At 44.0% G+C, this 18,713-nt stretch overlaps 1 protein-coding gene and 1 pseudogene across 1 annotated transcript; both read left to right on the forward strand.

The window, feature by feature from the left end:
- The first annotated feature begins 387 nt into the window (after positions 1-387).
- LOC138635936 (matrilin-2-like) lies at positions 388-8,733 on the forward strand. The gene is given in 13 exon segments (XM_069723676.1): positions 388-514; positions 615-1,192; positions 1,295-1,409; positions 2,160-2,282; positions 3,121-3,243; positions 3,435-3,557; positions 3,791-3,913; positions 5,149-5,271; positions 5,743-5,805; positions 5,808-6,236; positions 6,335-6,487; positions 6,906-6,998; positions 8,499-8,733. Coding segments are annotated over 13 exon segments (2,229 nt in total). The 3' UTR covers positions 8,555-8,733.
- A 368-nt stretch (positions 8,734-9,101) lies between these two features.
- Positions 9,102-18,352, forward strand: LOC138635941 (skin secretory protein xP2-like; annotated as a pseudogene).
- Positions 18,353-18,713: the final 361 nt, after the last annotated feature.

Genomic DNA, 18,713 nt, shown 5'->3' on the forward strand with positions numbered 1-18,713 from the left:
AAACCTCATTCAGTCTTTACAAAACTTAGATGTGTTTATGTCAAACGAAGAAGCCTGATTGATAAAATCTGACTGGAACTTAAATGTATTGTGCAGTATGTATTATATTCATGTTTATTAGCATTGCTCACGACATTTACAATTCATCAGGTTTGATGCATTAATGAACCCGATCATGACCAACCACGATCAGACCTTCAATTGTTGTGTATTATGACACAGATTTGGTTTCCTGATATAAATTTAAAGAGCACATGTCTTTTTGGCAGCTGCGTTCTTTCTGCATCTGCTTTGTGCTCTTCCCTGCACACACTGCATTGTGGGAGTGTTTCTAGTGTATCAGCTCTGGTTTTTGTGTCTCCGCTGCAGTTGCCAGCTCCCATCAGAATGAGGTCTTTGGCCCTCGGCCTCTTCTGTCTGTTGTGCTGCGATGCAGTGCGGCTGGACAGACGCCGTCTCCGACCCATCGCAGCCGCAAGTCAAAGTCAGACAGCGGTCGGTAGCAGAGCGGTCGGTGGGTGGTTTGGAACCAGAGCTTGTGTTTGTCTGTTTAACCAGCTTTGCCAGTTTTCACCAAAACTGATCCCAAACTTCCTCCCTGTCTTTGATTCCAGAGAACCCTTGCAAAGCCATCCCGCTGGACTTCTTCTTTGTTATCGACAGCTCCAGAAGCATCCGCCCCAACGACTACGAGAAGGTCAAGACCTTCATCATCAACCTGCTGCAGTTCCTCGAGGTCGGTCTTAATGCAACCCGGGTCGGTCTGCTCCAGTACGGCAGCGTGGTCCAGCCGGAGTTCTCCCTCAACACCTACACCACCAAGGCTGAGGTGGAGCAGGCGGTGAGGAACATGGAGCACCTCGCCACAGGCACCATGACCGGTCTGGCCATCCAGTACACCATGGAGACCGCCTTCACTGAGGAAGACGGGGCCCGACCGCTGGACCTGCACATCCCCCGCATCGCCATGATTGTGACTGACGGGAGACCTCAGGACACGGTGGAGGAGGTTGCATCTCAGGCGAGGCAGGCCGGCATCCAGATCTTTGCCATCGGAGTGGGCAGAGTGGACATGAACACCTTGCAGGCCATTGGGAGCGAGCCTCATTCTGAGCATGTGCACCTGGTGGCCAACTTCAGCCAGATAGAAACCCTGATCTCCGTGTTCCAGTCCAAACTGTGCGGAGGTGACGTTTCCCAACTATCTTCTCTCCGGTGTCTCTCTTTAATTTTCAATGCATATGTGTTTGTAAATGTGTGTCTGTGAATGTTCCTGCATGGATTAGTTACAGAGATGTGTGAGGTGGTGGACCATCAGTGTCAGCATCTCTGTGTGAGCAGCCCCGCGTCATACAGGTGCAAGTGCAGGAAAGGCTTCACCCTCAACCCTGATGGAAAGACATGTAAAGGTGAAAGAACTCTTCTTATTCTTTTTTCAAGCTTAAAGGTGACACTTCTTTTCCAGCTTTTTACATTTGGCAGTTTTCCTTCCGGCAGGCTCAAACGCTGTCAGCAATGAGTCACCAGTTTGAATCCTGACAGCCGGACTTTCCTCACATTATCCGTCTGTCTGAGTGAAGGCAAAAATGCAGGGCTTTAGTTAATACTGTATTCTCAATCATTTATCACATGACCATTTGTATGTAAAAGCAGTTGGTCTTAGTGACAGATTTATTACCTCAATCTAAAGTCTCCATCAGCTCTATGGAGCGTTTTAGTGCCGTTTAGGTCATTGTTTCGGTTTTCGCATCACTTTTCTGATTCAGTTTCAACTGTTTTTTTTTAAAGGCCCCTGTGACACTTATTCACATCACAGCTGACAGACACAGTCAGACACTCAGTAGAGAGCACAGTGAAGGATTCAGCCTCTATAGATCAAACGATCTCCCTCAGGAGTTGGTAGAGACCAAACATAGTTCAAGGGAGTGAATTTTGAGAGAGTCAAATCCAAATGAGTGCTGCTGTTCCTGTGTGTCTGCTGGATGTGTGAACACTCGACTGTTTGCTCACAAACAGTTTGACTGGGCAATTTAAAATGTGATAAATAATATCTCCTCGTTGAGCCGACAGCCGGTTTGTGCTGCTCCCAAACAGTTCATGCAGGTTTCCTTCTGCACTCTGAGCTGCAGCTGATTTCTCTCCATGTCGTCTCCCTCCAGCCGAGGATTCGTGTGCTGTGGCGGATCACGGCTGCCGACACATCTGCGCTAACCTGCCTGATGGTTACGAGTGTCGCTGCCGTCCGGGGTATCAACTCACCGTAGACCAGAAGACCTGCAACAGTAATGAGACATTTCTGACTTTCACAAGAACTCCTGTCTTCCTTTTCCCTCGTGGGTCTCCTCAGTCTTTTCCTCTTCTTCCTCTTCTTCAAAAACCTTTAACAACAATCTTTATTACGTTTTATGGTGCAGGTCTTTTTTACATCTTGCCCTGGTCAGGATGGTGTCAGCCATGACAGACAGTTTAAAAAAAAAGGATCACATTTGTTGCAGCAGAAGTTGTGATAAACCTACATTACCCACAATGCTCTAGCTCAATGTGTGTAAATGTATTAAACTGGTGGAGTTCCCCCTTTAAATATCTTTTTTCATTTTTTTTTATAATGAAATACAATATCTTCAAAACAACTGTACAGTAGTTGTTGCGCAAATGTGTGATTCTGCTGACGCCCCAGTTCAAAGGAGAGCCAGCCTCCCGCCTTCCTGAACATCAGACATCAGTCTGTCCACCCACCGTTGGAAGATGTCCCTTTCTGTTCCTCTGGAGGACGTTAACAGAAAATAAAGTGGGGGAGATTTCCTGGAGGAAGTGTGCTTTTTCAATCATCAGAGCAGCTGCTGAGGTGCAGCGGTGTGTCCAGAGTGTCAGAGTATCATCGTCACCAGAAGAAGGATTCACAGCTCTGCAGCTTTACAGCAACACTTCCAGGAGCGTGTTTTCATTTGGACTGAAAGAATAATAGATTTCTGCATGTCTGTTTTGTTCTTGTTTACTGTGTGTACTGTGTATGTGTTGATTTGAACAACCTAATCACACAAAACAGGTCATATTATTATTACAGCAATAGCAGCAGAAGTATCGTTCTGACATTAATACGAGAGTCACCCTCCTCTTCAGAAATAGACTACTGTGACCTGGGGATCCACGGCTGTGAGCACAACTGTGTCAGCGTCCCAGAGTCCTTCATCTGCAGGTGCAACAAAGGCTACGTCCTCAATCTGGACAGCAAGACCTGCAGCAGTAAGTGCTTTTCATCATTTTGTAACCAGGTCAAACAAGTGAAAAGTAACAACTTTACAGCAACAGCTCAGCAAAGTCATTTGCACTCAAACAGAGATATTTAGATCAGAAGAATATGAAACACAAACACACAGCAGGCTTCATTGAGTAAAATGAGACAACATCCCTGCTCTTTTCTGTTTTCCTCCCAGAGATGGATCACTGTGCTGACGGCAGCCACGGATGTGAGCAGGACTTCGTGAACACGCGGGACTCCTGCGTTTGTAAATGCAGAAAAGGCTTCACACTCAGACCGGATGGGAAAACCTGCAAGAGTAAGAGTCCAAGTTCTTTCTTTCATTTGATGAAGACAGGAGTCTGTGGCTGACTTGTGTAGTAATGCAACATACATTCATATCAATTGATGTAGATATCTTTCAATATTTCTGATGCCCAAATAAAAATCTTTAACAGCATCAAATACATATTAGCTAATAAAATAATTCCTCTGTCCTTCATTCTTACCTGATTACTCTATTCTCCTGTCCGTACTGATGGTTCCCTGCAGAGGTGGACCACTGTGCTGACGGCACCCACAGATGTGAACAGGAGTTTACCAACACAGAAGACAGCTGTGTGTGTAAATGCAGAAAAGGCTTCGCACTCAGACCGGATGGGAAAACATGCAAAAGTACGTTTATAACATGTCTTTACTCTCATTATTAAACAAAGAAAGAATATTTTTCTTCCCAGTTTTAGTTTTAAGGCAGCATTTGTTTCACATTGACGTCTTATTGATTTACATCATGTATGTTCACTGATGTTTATTGTAGACATCCTCCATGCTGTGCACACATGTGAACTAAAGCACCTGAAGAAGCCTGAATGAAAGGCTTGTCTTACTTCAGATGTTCAAGACTCACGGAGGTTGGACATTATGAAGTTTGTTCAGATATCAGCCTCAGCATCATTTACCCGTCTGCGGTTTGACATCCTCCATTTTAATCACTGATACACAGCAGTATGATAAATAAATAAATGTACAAACATCAAGCTCAGTGCTAATTAATCTGCCCAACAATGTATTTAATGGATGTAAAATGTAATTTTGCATTAATCAGGATCATTAATTGTGGCTCAAAAGAATATCTCGTGCAAGTAAGTGCAGCTCCAACAGGTGCAACGTTAGTCCCCCTCCATGAAGAGTTCAGTGATTGTAAAAGAAGACATTCAGGGTACTGATGGTTTAAGGGTCAATCAGTCGGCTGAACCTTCTGGTAGGAGTAAATATACACAACACATTCCACAACAATATTATGTATAAAGCTAAAGATATGACTACAGGGACGCTCGTAGACTTCAGTCTCTGTGAAATATCTTGATAAAATATTTGCGTGTACCGTTGGTACATGAGATCTACAGACGCTACATCTAACATGCAATTATTAGGGCGTCACTGAAAACATAATCCTTTGTGGACGATGAAGGTCCAGCAGCTTTTGACTTGCTGCTTGACCAAAGTTTCGGATGGACAGACAGACCGGCGGACAGAGCTCCAACTGACTTAAAAGACTGACACAGAATATGATTTATTGGTAATAATCACCAAAAAGATACAATACTTGATTGTAGAGCTGTATATTTGTTATTTATAAGCTTCCACATATTCTGTCTCAAAAAAGCAGACGTATTTTTGTCTGTAAAAATGATTTATTGAAGAGTTTGACTGCTGTATTCATGTGTGTGTGTGTGTGTGTGTGTGTGTGTGTGTGTGTGTGTGTGTGTGTGTGTGTGTGTGTGTGTGTGTATGTGTATGTGTAAATCCAGAAAACATGTGTGATTGTTTTTCATTTGTCTCCAGCTGGTGTTTACAAGTTGCTTCTGTTTAATCACTGCTGCTGATAATAAATAATGACTCTCCTGCAGAGACGGACCATTGTGCCGACGGGAAACACGGCTGTGAGCAGGAGTTCATGAACACGGAACATTCATGTGTGTGTAAATGCAGGAAAGGATACACACTGCAGCCTGATGGGAAAACATGTCAGAGTGAGTCCTAAATCTTATTCAGTAACTAAACATAGAGACACGCAACGCCTGCGTAAAAAGACAGAATGTAAGTTTTCATGAGTCAAAGTGAACATAATTCAGAATGTAATATTTCATAAGCATCTTTTCAATGTTTGTTTTTTTTTCCCTCTTCTGGTATTTACATGTTGCATCATTTTGAGTTGTGAGGTCAGTTTTAATCCCGGCACTCACTAAAAATGAGATTTTCTCTCTTCCTCTGGATTAAAGGGACATTCTGTGTTTGTATTTTCCACCGTGCAGTATTCAAATCTTCAGATAGTTGTTAGTGTGTTCGTATATTTTCCTTGTGGAACAGAAATCCCATGCTGATGGCTGTGATGACGGACATCCATAATATAGCCTGTTATATAAATAAGAATTATTTCAGACATCTTAATGTGCCTCAGCAACATCATAGTAATCCGTGTTTCTCTGTAATGAAACCAGTAGGTGTGGATCTGTGTCGGACAGTGGACCCTGGCTGTGAGCAGCACCATTTTATTTTACATTCTTACCATCCTTTATTCTGACAGAACCAGAGTGCGGCGATGGAGTCCTGGATCTGGTTTTCGTGATCGACGGCTCCAAGAGTCTGGGCCCCGCCAACTTTGAGCTGGTCAAGCAGTTAGTCAACGGCATCGTGGACTCGCTGAACGTTTCCAGGGCGGGAACACACGTGGGCCTCATTCAGTACTCCACCAAGGTGCGCTCAGAGTTTACCTTGGGCCAGTACGCCACAGCGCGGGACATCAAGCTGGCCGTGACCCGGATGCAGTACATGGGGAGAGGCTCCATGACGGGCTCGGCCCTACGTCACATGTTTGAGCTCAGCTTTTCTGCCAAAGAAGGCGCCAGGCGCAGCATGCCGCGTGTCAGCATCGTGTTCACTGATGGAAGATCACAGGATGACGTTTCTGAATGGGCCAGTAAAGCAAAGAACTCTGGTATGTGTGTTAACAACTCTTTACGTCCCGATGCACTTCACTTTCCAGTGAAAGTATCTTTATTCTGATCTAATTGTCCCGTTTTCTGTCACTACCAGGCGTCACGATATATGCCTTGGGTGTTGGTAAAGCCATTGAACAGGAGCTGAGAGAGATAGCGTCCAAGCCTGTTGAGAAACATCTGTTTTACGCCGAGGGTTTTGAGAAAATGGGAGAAATTACAAAGAAGCTCAAGTCCAGGATGTGTACAGGTACTCTGCACAAGGTTTCACATTATCAAGGAAAGATCTGGGACCAAACAGGGACTCAAAGGATGTTGCTTTTATTAAAATCATAATGTAGTCTGTTGAGCAAAAAGGAATTTCCTTGAGGGCAGTTTGTTAAAAGTGTTTGGTTCAAAACTTCCCTCCATTATAATGATGCATTGCTGCCACCTGCTGCCACCGTAATAATCTGTGATGTTATCAGAGCAGCAGCACTGAGCAGTTCCTCCTATCACATCGCCCATCAGGGTTTTCTGCTCTGCAGTCACGTGCTCTCCTCCTCGTATCTCTCACATTCTCTGCAGGCAGAGACGGGAAAGAAAACCTGCAGGGGAGGATTAGAAGAGAAAACAAACAGATCCAACGACAGAAAGGATTTCTAACTCAAATCATTTTTCCCCAACAGATAAACCATCTGACGAAAACATGTGCCAGTGTGAGAACATCATAATGTTTCAGAACCAAGTCAATGAGAAGCTGAAGAACCTGCTTCAGAATAATATCCTTTTCTGTTGACTCCACTGTGTTTCCAAACTATCCTCCTGAGGTCATGTAACTCCTGTAACTCTGTCTTTACCTGTTTAAGATCAAGAGATAAACATGATGTGAACGTGCTTCATATCGCTGCAGATTTTGTTCTGGGTATTTGCCTCTACGGAATCTTTTCCTGAGCAGACTGAGCATGTGAGATGATCAGCTGTGATCGAATAACTTCACGAGGTATTTATGTGAAATGTTGTGAATTTTTTTTTCAAACCTCAAACACACTGCAAGCACTGATCCCCAAATGTATTCAGTAACAGCTGCAAATACGTAAGGCCAAAAAAAAACAAGCTGTGGAAAAGAGACACTTGGTAGAATTGATCAAACACAATAAGTTTCCTTATCTTTCACCAGGTGAGCGTGAACAGTAAAAAACTGCTTTAGCAACAGCTTTATAACAATGAGTCAGGGACACTGACGTCACAGGTTTTAAACCTGTTCTCAACATTTTTTCAGCTTTGTTCTGTGAATGGATCACACTTTGTAACCATTGAAAAGTGGCGCTGGCTATGTTTTTTTGTTTTTTTAACAGATACAGATCATGTTCAGGGAGCAGCAGCGTGAGAGAAGGTGAGCACCCATTTTTTAATGTGGGTTCAGAGATCAGACTGGTAAATACTGCAGCGGGTCTTTTGTCCTGTAAATTTGTGTCAAAAAGTCTAAATGACACATGTATACTGTATATACCTTAAATGCATAGTTTTAGTTCTACAAATTGTGCAGTAAATATATAAATAGCATGAATAGCTGCAGTTCACAGTGTCAGGATTTTTTTTTACAGCCGCTATAGACACTGTATTGCCTCATTAAAACATTCACCAGAAGCAGGTGCAGGTGTCAGCTAGCAGCCAGCTGATTGTATCGACCACGCTGATGAAACCGCAGACATAAACTGCTTCTGACATTCAAATTAGTTCCCATATTTACTCCACACTGGGAAATCTAGCAGATGTAAACCTTCTGTCAGTGGTATGAACACTCTGGAAGATTTAATAGTAACAACAATAATAATAAACTTTATTTGTGTTGCACCTTTCATACAAGAAATGCAGTTCAAAGTGTTTTATAGCAACAAAATGACATGCAGTGTTTCACATAAAAACAGATATAAAGGAAGGAACATTTAAAAATATAGGTAGGAAATGAGATGCATAAGAACAGATGAAATGCATTAGAACAGATAAAGTGCATAAAATTAAACAAATAAAGTTGAAATACAATTAAAGGCGCGGTAGTTCAAGTGCAGGCAAGTGCAAGAGAGCTTCAGGAGTAACTCGTTAAGGCTGATGCAGAGAGATGAGGATGAGGCCACTTGGTGTGCTGATGTTGCATCTTTCTAGATATTTTTCCACCTGCTCTTTTAAAACCAGTGAAACCACGACTGTTTGGTTTCTAGGACTTGGCACGTTATTTGCTTATTTGGATTTCTTTGATAAACTTTCTTTAACGTTGCTACTTGAAGCCATGTCGAAGAAGCTGGAGACTCTGGAGAATCAACTTGTGACTAAATGAAAGGCCGAGACTCGTCCAACCTGCAGCGTCCCTTCTGAAACATATGCCGATGCAATTTTTCCTACTGAACATATTTATACACTTTTCTGACATATGACATATTTTTGTTTGAAATGTTCTGTGTTATGTAACGCCAAGTTGCATAATTATTTCTTTGTACAGTACACTGAGAAATAAACATTTTGTACTCCACATTTTTGGTTTAATTCTTCACTACAGTGGACTTTAAAACAGTCTGCCAGGCATCTCTGGTACTTTATCACAACAGACAAAAAAAAAAAAAATGATGAAATTGCTGAATTAAACAGTATATTCAAACTACTAAATGATTCACTGAATCCAAACACATGACTGAAGTACTGCTAATGTATGAAGAAGTACATTTCATGTGTGCTATCCTAAATATGACCACCGGGTGGTGGATGTCTTCCAGAGGGGACAGTATAAAGGGGCGGACACACACTTCCTGGACATGTTTGCCTCCTCCTTCTCCTCCTGTATGAATAGTGTGACTGTGAGCAGTCAGGGAACACTCAGCAGTGCTGCCTGCATTGCTTTGCTGCAGCTCATAGCAGGTTGTTGTCTGGTGCAGGAGGGCAGCAGGCCATGCATGAACACACAGGCAGACAGGGGGAGATAATGGTGCCCAGCGACTCTTAGGAACTGGAGAGAGTTTCCTGTTTTCACTGCCAGACAGTCTCTGTCCTTGAAAACAAGAGCGCACTGAGACTTGTGTGTGCTCGCTCCTAAAACATCCAAGTTTTTGATTCATCTCGACTCTTTTCTTGTTCCGAACATGGGGTGCTCTTCATCCAGCACACAGACTGTTGATCAGGAGAAGAGACCAGGCACCAAGCCTGAGGAGAGCAATGGAGACACACTGGGTGAGTAATGGTGGTACATGTTTAAAAGTGTCCTTTCTTCTTTACTGTTTGTGTGTTTTTACGTGTTGTTGTGCAGCTGCTCCAAGTCTTTGTGTGACTTCCATTGAGTGAAGTGTTCAGAGGGGTGTGTGCCTGCTGCCGGCTGCTCTGGTACACCGTGTGCTTTCTCACTCATACTCTGCTGCACTGCATACTTCAGGAACTCGCGGCAGAATTATTCATGTTGAGTTATTTCTTCATCATCCAGTGCTTGGTTTTTATTTGTAGCCAGTTATTTCTAGCTTTATGTTCACTCAAAGTGTGTTGACAAGACCGTGAAGTGAACTTCATCTCTTGACTTATTGATGAAATGAGACCTGAGAAGGAGCTGACTTGTACGATGATCATGTTTGATTCTCAACCTCCTTCCACAAAGTGAACAGAGCATTTGGGTTGTTGGACCTCTGCAGGGCTGCTCTGATGGTGGCATGGCGTGGAGGCCAGCTGGGAGTGTTTAGCCGTCTATTTGCAGCCTGAGGCAGACATGCAACCCAACCTGTTTGCTACCACTGTACAGTGTGTGATTCATGACTTTACATGGTTTTCAATTAAAAGAACTTGTTGTTTTACAAGATCTAACTGATGGCATTTATCTGCTTCATGTTTTAAAAGTTTGAATGCAATTGATGTTCTCATAAAGAGTTGCTTGTCAGTAATCATCTGTGTCCATGAAAAGAAGTGATTGAAACTCTCTCCAGGAATTTCCAGCTCTCACGCACACAGTGGATGCAGCAGTCCAGAGCAGAAAGAGAAGAAGCTGGAGAGGTTCTCTTTAGAGAAGAGCCCAGATGTTTCCTCACACTCTCCCGTCTCCCCCCGCTGGGATGCTTGGCTTTGCATGTATGTGCTCTGTGTTGAAGCCCGTGCAGACGCCCACCAGTCGGCCTGACACAGCCCATGATTGTCCATTCATTTATTGGCACATGGCTATGTCATGCCAGGCCCAGCTGCATGTACAGTATGTTCTCACTGCGCTGCACACACACACACGCCATGACAGCCACTGTTTATACAAAACTCCAGTTAACACAAAGATGTGAACGATGAAAAGATGAAACTACATTCAGGAGTAAGGACGTGTTATGTATGAAGTGTGCCTGGCATCGTTCCTCTGCATTCATGCTGGCTGTTTCATGTCCTCTATGTCACTGTATGATGCTTGTGTCAGGGCATTGTCCCGCCTGCCGGCTTTAGTCACCTGGAGAAAGCGCGAGTTCCTTTCCAGGCTCTTACATCACCGCAGCAAGAAAACCACTTATTGTGCTCTCTGCCCGTCAGCCTTCTCTACATGTGGAGGTTTTAAATCATACAGTGTGCAGTCTGTCTAACACACCAGCTGTATGCCATCCAAGCCACCACTGGTCCCATCCCCAGTCCGGGCCCCTGGTCCCCCCCCCCCTTCTTCCCCCCCCCCCCCCGTCCCCAGCCATAGCTCTGTTTTGACTGGGATCTCTGTCATCTTTGGCTGCTAAATCATGTTGACACACGAGTGATCCACGCCTGTAATGGCCGTGTCTGTCTCGACCCAAACACACATTCACACTTCTCAACAGCAGCTTCTATTCTCCGTGACAGTCGGTGTGAAATGAGGATTTCAGATTAAAGAATCGCAACTGATTGAAAACATGTTTGAAACCTTTGAAACAGATAAAGGAAATGTGGAGAGTCAAAGAGCCACGTGAATGATCGTAAAACATCTGAAAACATCTTTACTTTCACACTTCAACACTCTTATCTCAGACGTGAAATGTTTTGCTTCTGTGTTGCGTGTCCTTCCAGCGGCTCGTGTTCATGCGAGTTGCCAGGCCGTCACATTCCCTTCCACCCATCACTCTCAGCTCCTTTTACCGCCTCTGACAGACAAATAAAATCAGGAAGCTGCAGCGTCCAAACTCTCCGCCCGCTCAGCCGGCTGAAGCCTTCTGGTTTGTCTCGTTTGTGAACAACGTCCACTCAGTGTTTTCAGGAGGAAGCTTGGATCCAAAGTGTCTGTTCAGCTGTTGTGATTCCTGTAAACGAGACGTGCGTCGAAGTTCCTGACATTTGAGTTGAAGTATCCGAGCCCACTATTGTTCCTCCTATTGTCCCGGTTCCACCTGCGGCCTGACGGTCTGTTCAGTGACTGTATAGAGCCGGGACCAGGGAAGAAGGAGGAACGCACAGGCGTCTCTCCGAATGCATCAAGCCATCGTCATGTGTATTTTATTTCCTCTGAGACTGCGCGCCTTCGGGCCTTTGGACAAACGGCCTTCAATAAAGCATATTTTCAACTACGGAAATGAAAGATGGATCTTTCCTCAACACGCATCCTGTGTGCCCTTATTGCTTATTTCCCATCTCCTGCGTTCTGTGTTGACTTAGAGGTTCTGTGTGTGTGTGTGTGTGTGTGTGTGTGTGTGTGTGTGTGTGTGTGTGTGTGTGTGTGTGTGTGTGTGTGTGGACCTACTGGCCCAAATGGAAAATAATATTCATTATTATGTTTTTGTTAGTGTGTAATCAGCTCCAACTAAGACTCCTTGTGTTTTCATTACCTTGGAGCAAATCCTTCATACCCACAGTGGCTCCTCCTGCCATGTTGCACCATCATGTTTCTACAGTAGCCCAGCGGGGACAAACCAAACACTGGCTCTAGAGAGGGCCTTTCACAGATTTTACGAGTTTTGCTGCCATAAAAAAATTTCTCCCACAATGCTTAGCGGGGGGAAGGTGAAAGGGGGGCAACCTCCCCGCTAGATGCCCCTGAATCCTGCACACCACTTCTTTCTAATCTATAACATACCTGTCAAGACTGCTGTCTTTTCCCGGGTCCCCCCCATAAATCTCCCGCTGCTCTCCCATAATTTGCATCCGGCTCAAATTTTGACGTCAGACACGTATCACAGGTTTTCTATGTTTGTCTGATGCTACCCAGTTATGAGACAGCCTATGAAATTGTAGCTACAAAAACCATCCTCATTCAGTTTTAACTCATCTTTCACCGCAACCCTTCAACCAACAACCCGATTCAAGCGGTATGTACAGCAGCTTTATGAGTAGACCGGTTAGCTAGTTAACTTGCATGTTGGCAAAATGCCAAAGGAAGACCTCCAAAAAACAAACAACAACAAAAGGAACACACCTGCAAAAGAGTTTGAACCGTTTTCATTTATATTTTCGATGGCTCTCTTTTACAAAGTCTACAGGGTTGATTCAACTGTGCAACAACAACGTACACACACAGAAAACTACACGCAGCAAATGAATACTTACTAATATTATGTTCATGGAATGATAATATCAGATATTTTATACCACATTGGTAAACTGTTGTTGTTGCTGTTACACATCACATCAACATTCTGCCGCAAAATCATCACCTACCATATTTTGGAACCTCAATGTCGTCAATTCTGATTTATTAGTTGAAATAATCCAAATCCATGTCCACACGCAATTAAATATATTGTTTAGAATGCATTTCATATAATACATGTTAGAGTCAATACAAACAGTGAAGATTTTATTATTATTATTTTTCCGTCAGCTTAGAAATAAATGTAATATATTTAGTCAAGAAATGATGATACAGGAACATGCAGAATACCACGCAACATAGCACGTCATTACTGTATGATTGAATAGGTGTTGTCATCATGAATATGATGGTGATTAATAAAACCATTCAATTCATAGACTGGCTCAAGGACAGATTCACACCCCCCCTGAATATCTTGTTCAGGCTGTTGTTGCTCAGTGTTTCAGATTAACACGGCATCACGAGCTGAAAGGACTGACCACTGATCAGATGTCTGACAGATCCTAAGAAAGTTTCTCTTTTGTCGACAGCTGTCAGGAACGGCATCATCGCAGAAGATGCACAAACCATCGAGGACCAGATGCAGCTGCCCGTTCAGACTGCCTTACCAGACGATCTTCAGCCGGGTACTGATGAAGAGGCGGAGGCCGTGTTAGTGGCCCTGGAGGCCCAGGAGGATCTTGGTTCTGGGGAGGACCTTCTATCTGCTCCTGAGCCGAAGCCAGAACCTGCTGAAGAGCCGGCTCCAGAGGCTGCAGCTTCGACAGAAGCCCTCGCTGAGCCTGAGGCTGCTGCCGCAGTGGAGGAAGCACTTCCTATAGAGACTGTAGTGGCTGAGGCCCCTCCTGAGGTCCAGGCCCTAGTTGAGGTTGCTGAGGAGGCCCCCGCTGTTGAATCTGTTGAAGCAGTGCAGAAAGAGGCCCCTGCCGTTGTTGAGGAGGTGGTCGCTACGCCAGCTGTTGAACCGGTTGTATCTGAGCCAGCAGAAAACCCAGTGGTTGTGGAAGAGGCTGTTGAGGCCCCTGCTGAGGCCCCTGTTGTAGTGGCTGATGAGGCCCCTGTTGTAGTGGCTGATGAGGCCCCCACTGAGGCCCCTGCTTCTGTGGCTGCTGAGGCCCCCACTGAGGCCCCAGCTGAGGCCCCTGCTTCAGTGGCTGCTAAGGCCCCGGCTGAGGCCCCTGCTGAGGCCCCCACTGAGGCCCCGGCTGAGGCCCCTGCTGAGGCCCCCACTGAGGCCCCGGCTGAGGCCCCCTTCAGTGGCTGCTGAGGCCCCGGCTGAGGCCCCTGCTCTAGTAGCTGCTGAGGCCCCCGCTGAAGCTCCAGCTGTGGAGGCTCCAACTGACAATTGTGCAGCAGAGACGGCCTCAGCAGCCGCAACTGAAGCTGCAGCACCAGCTGAACCCTCGGAGCCTGCTGCACCTGCAGAGCCGGTAATAGACACAAAGATTGCTGCAGCAACTGTTCCAGAGATGCCTCCATTATCTCCTGCTGCCGAGGCGGCAACAGAACCTCCCACAGTCCCCGCTGAGACGGCTCCACCGGCAAGTGTGACCTCCGAGTCTAATGCAGACAGGGCAGCTCCAGCAGAGGCTCCTGTGGCTGAATCAGCACCTGCACCTGCTGCAGATCCAGCTGCTGAACCTCCACCAGATGGTATGAAACACCAACACCTCCAGATTACACTCAGCATGCTCTAATACCTGTAAAAAACTCCTGGCCCCCATTTTAATGTAACTATTAATCAACAATGCTGAAAAGAAACAAGAATCCCAGAGGAGAGTTTATTTCTAGATGTTTTTAATGTTGTATGTTTAGATGTATTTGGCAGACTTTCTTTATATGACAGGTGATACGCTGCTATGTGGTGTGGTCACATTTCCTCCAGAGTAAAACCAATAACAGCAGAAGGACTTGAGTAGATGATGGCTGCTTTTGTTTAGGTGTGTCCCAATGATTTACTTCATTGAACACAGAATTGTTTCTCCGGCAAACCTGTCATACTACCTCATCATCATCAGTTTTGGGGGCGGACAGCAAACACTGCAGCGCTGCTACTGCCTGAAATAGCTGAGAAAATCTATGCAAACATGGTTCAGGCACTAAGCATGTGCTAACAAGCAGAAAGAGGTGAGTGATGACAGACTCAGGAATATGTGATACATGGACAAGAAGATCTTGTTTACATCCTGGTAAACCATTGATGATCCTTCACACGTCCAAACAGCAGATCCATCTTCTAGTAAGAGAGACTAGAGTTTGGTAACTAAACAGGTATCCAACAAGGGAGTGGTTGGAAACCCCAAACTGAGTGAAGCATTCAGTCGTTCTTGTAATAATCCATCCTGCACATAGATTCCTGTGTGTACTCCTGTGATTGCTTGGAGCTGACAGGATGAACAGGATATTGTTGGGCCTTAAGGCGAAACACAAAGCACAGTGTGAGAAGCAGAAAGCAGCCGCACATGCTCAGAAATGAAGGCTTGTCTTCAGCGTGTTGATTATAGCACGAGCATGTTGTCAGCACAACAGCTCCAGTCAGGCAACTCTCTGTCATTGTGCCTACGGACTGATCATGCCTTGCTGCTTCCAATTACACAAGACAATGTAAAGTCTCTACAGGCCTGACAGGAGTCCCGTCATCACCTAAAACCATTTACAGCTCTCAATTTGGAAAAAAATGAGTCCGTTGGTACCTTATTTGGAATATGTTGTAGTGATTTGTTGCCACAGTACTGAAGCACTTTTATGTGCTTGGCTCTAATATGTTGAATGTTACACCTTCGTATTACAAAGTTCAGTGATCAGGTAAAAGAGTGAGTGACACAGCACACACAGCCATTCACACAAACACAAATAAATGTGTAGAATAGACTGCAATGAAGACACAATGAATATATATGAATATTACTGCTGTGTTAACATTCATATTGCTTTTATTGTGTAGTTTCCAAATATGGACAAATTGAATTTTGATGCTTTGGCAGCAGTGTTCATGAACTATCATGACATTAAAGCACTTTGAAGGGACACATTTGTCCAATATCATTCTGCACATAAACTCATGCAGCGGTCAGTTTCTCAGTGTGAGGCAGAGCTTACAGTGTTTTTTGCACCCAACTCACCAACTTCTGAGAACATGTTGTACTTTTCGGGCAGAGACGCCCCTCCATGCAGCACATGTAGGATACCGGGCTGGTGTGGATGACTTGCTGTATTGCATCATTTTTTACAAGACTTTCTCTCTGGAGGCTGTGTGTGCTGTGTCGTGTGTGTGTGTGTGTGCACATGCGTATGTGTATGTACATGCACGCCTGTTAAGGTAACTCACTTGTAAACCAGTTCAGGAGAACCAGATGTGGTTAAGAAGGAATGTTAGCTCCGCCCCTTTTCCTCTGAAGGCTGTAGTGACAGTTGTTGTGTCTTCAGTTTGGTGACAGTAAAGTTTCGTCAAACGCACTCACAGCCATCAAATTAGAATGAAAAAGTTTTGATTTCCTCTTAATGTGTGTGTGTGTGTGTGTGTGTGTGTGTGTGTGTGTGTGTGTGTGTGTGTGTGTGTGTGTGTGTGTGTGTGTGTGTGTGTGTGTGTGTGTGTGTGTGTGTGTGTGTGTGTGTGTGCGCGCACGTACAGTGGCATCCACAAACGAGGCCTCTCAGGATCCGGAGAGCGAGAAAGCCAAAAAGGAGGATTGAGTTGGTAAGAGCACGGCCACAAACCACACTTTAAGTCAAACACTGCAGGAGCGGCTCACTTTACTGAGGCCGGCTTTTACATTTAGAGACACCCAGAGCTGAACACACTGTTCCTACAAGATACACTAACTACTCACATTTAGTGACTTTTGATACATACAAAAAATAAGTTGACTTTAAGTGTTGTTTTCTAACTCACACAACCAAATGTAGTGAAAACTGTGAATAAGAACAACAGAAGTGTTTCAGGTGTTTTAGTTTTGTATCACTTTTCATTTTCTTTCAGAAAGAAGACACTCATGAAAATACAACCCCCCCCCACACACACACGTATACACAGATATACACGCATGCACGCACACACACACACACACACACACACACACACACACACACACACACACACACACACACACACACACACACACACACACACACACACACAGATACACACACACACACACACACACACACAGATATTCACGCACGCACACACAAATACACAGGCATATATACACACAGGTATATACACACACACACACACACACACACACACACACACACACACACACACACACACACACACACACACACACACACACACACACACTGTAAGACATCTGGAGGGAAAACAGGACGGCATAAAAGGAGAAAAAAGATTCTTATTCGCACTCACCAAACTGTACGCCAAATACATTAATCTTCACTGTGCCTTAATAACTTCTCTTTTAGGAAGGAACAGAATTTTTCCTACATTTGTAAATAAACCAGAGGAGAAAGTGGAGTTTTTATTTTTTAATTGGGACATGAAGTGCCTGGAGCCACATGCTACACATGCAGGCCTTTATGATGGAAGTGCTGTGAGAGCACTTGGACAGGTAACGTGAGACAGGAGGTTGTAACTCTGTGAAACGTGTGAACTCTTCAGAGACTGGAGTGGCCGTGTGTTGACGTGTGGGGAAGGATGCTTGATTATTTAAAGTAGCTGCTTCTGAGGAAAACAAGCCAAACATGACTGTGAATAAAATTATGCAAAGTGATAGAAAATACCAAACTGGATTGGCAAATAAGGGTCAATGCTAGTTAATTGTACTTTTTTCAACTATATGTAAAAGATTTTTAAAGATCACATTTTCAAAGATAAAATTGTATGTTTTTCAAAATGTAAATTCTGCCATGAAACCACATTTATGTTTGTTGTTTACACATTATTTGATTACGACCTTTCTAATAAGGCTCATTGGATTAATAGGAATGACATTACTAAGTGTTGAGTAACAGCGCACAGAGTAAAACTGATAAATACTACTGGGAGTCAAACCTGTGCTTCCTTTAAAAAAAACATAATACCATTTCATTGGTGTACATGAAAAAAAAAATAGAAATAATTTGTGTTTTGTGTAAAGGAAATAAATGTGAATGATGACATGCATATGTAAGAGATTAGTGACAAAACAAATCCCTGCCAGGAGGAAGATGCAGACGAGTACATGTCCTCTTCCTGGTCCATGGAGCCGGTTTGTACAGCTGCACTGCTGCAGGCAGATGTTCATAAAATTCTCTTCCTGAAAATAAAAGGCCTTTCCAACTATAAATATAAAGACATGGTAGGGAAACCCTGATGTCCTATGCTTGCAGGGTTTAGTTTGAGTGAATTACAAACTTGTTTACCACAGTAAGAGATCACCCTAGTGAACTCCTCATTAGTCCTACATGCTGTGTTAAAAAGGACTTGGAAAATATTTGAACTGCGTAAGATGTAATGGAGGTTGAGGGAACAACTTTCTTTTGATTATGTTTTCCATCTGTTTCTTTCTCTGTAATATATTCATTCTTTGTACTTTGTCTATGATTCTGCTAACCTTTTAGTGTACAGAATAAAGTTTTACTCACTAATACATGTGCTCTGTGTGAAATAGTTCTGTGATTTAGGATATGGCTAATACTGGGTTTCCAATAGTCCAACATGTGTTCGGTCTAAAGGAACATGCCTGTTACAGTAACAGGGCTCAGCTCAGCTCAGCTCAGTACAGGGACAGATTCATAAAAAGCTGCTTTTCAATATCAAGTTTTACAGAAACCTGCTAAATAGTCTGCAATTTAAATTAGCGATGATGTTATGAACACAAAACATGCCCTGGTTCGACCACGTCATTTAAAATGAATTCATATTTTCCACAAGAACTGCCTCAGTTTCTCCTCCTCCCATATTGATACATGAATCGCCTATTAATCTCCTCTGAAAATA

Source organism: Brachyistius frenatus, unplaced genomic scaffold, assembly GCF_029030835.1.
Source record: "Brachyistius frenatus isolate BFR_SWC_R1_liver_20210118 unplaced genomic scaffold, ASM2903083v1 Contig_340, whole genome shotgun sequence".
Classification (NCBI taxonomy): Eukaryota; Metazoa; Chordata; class Actinopteri; family Embiotocidae; genus Brachyistius; species Brachyistius frenatus.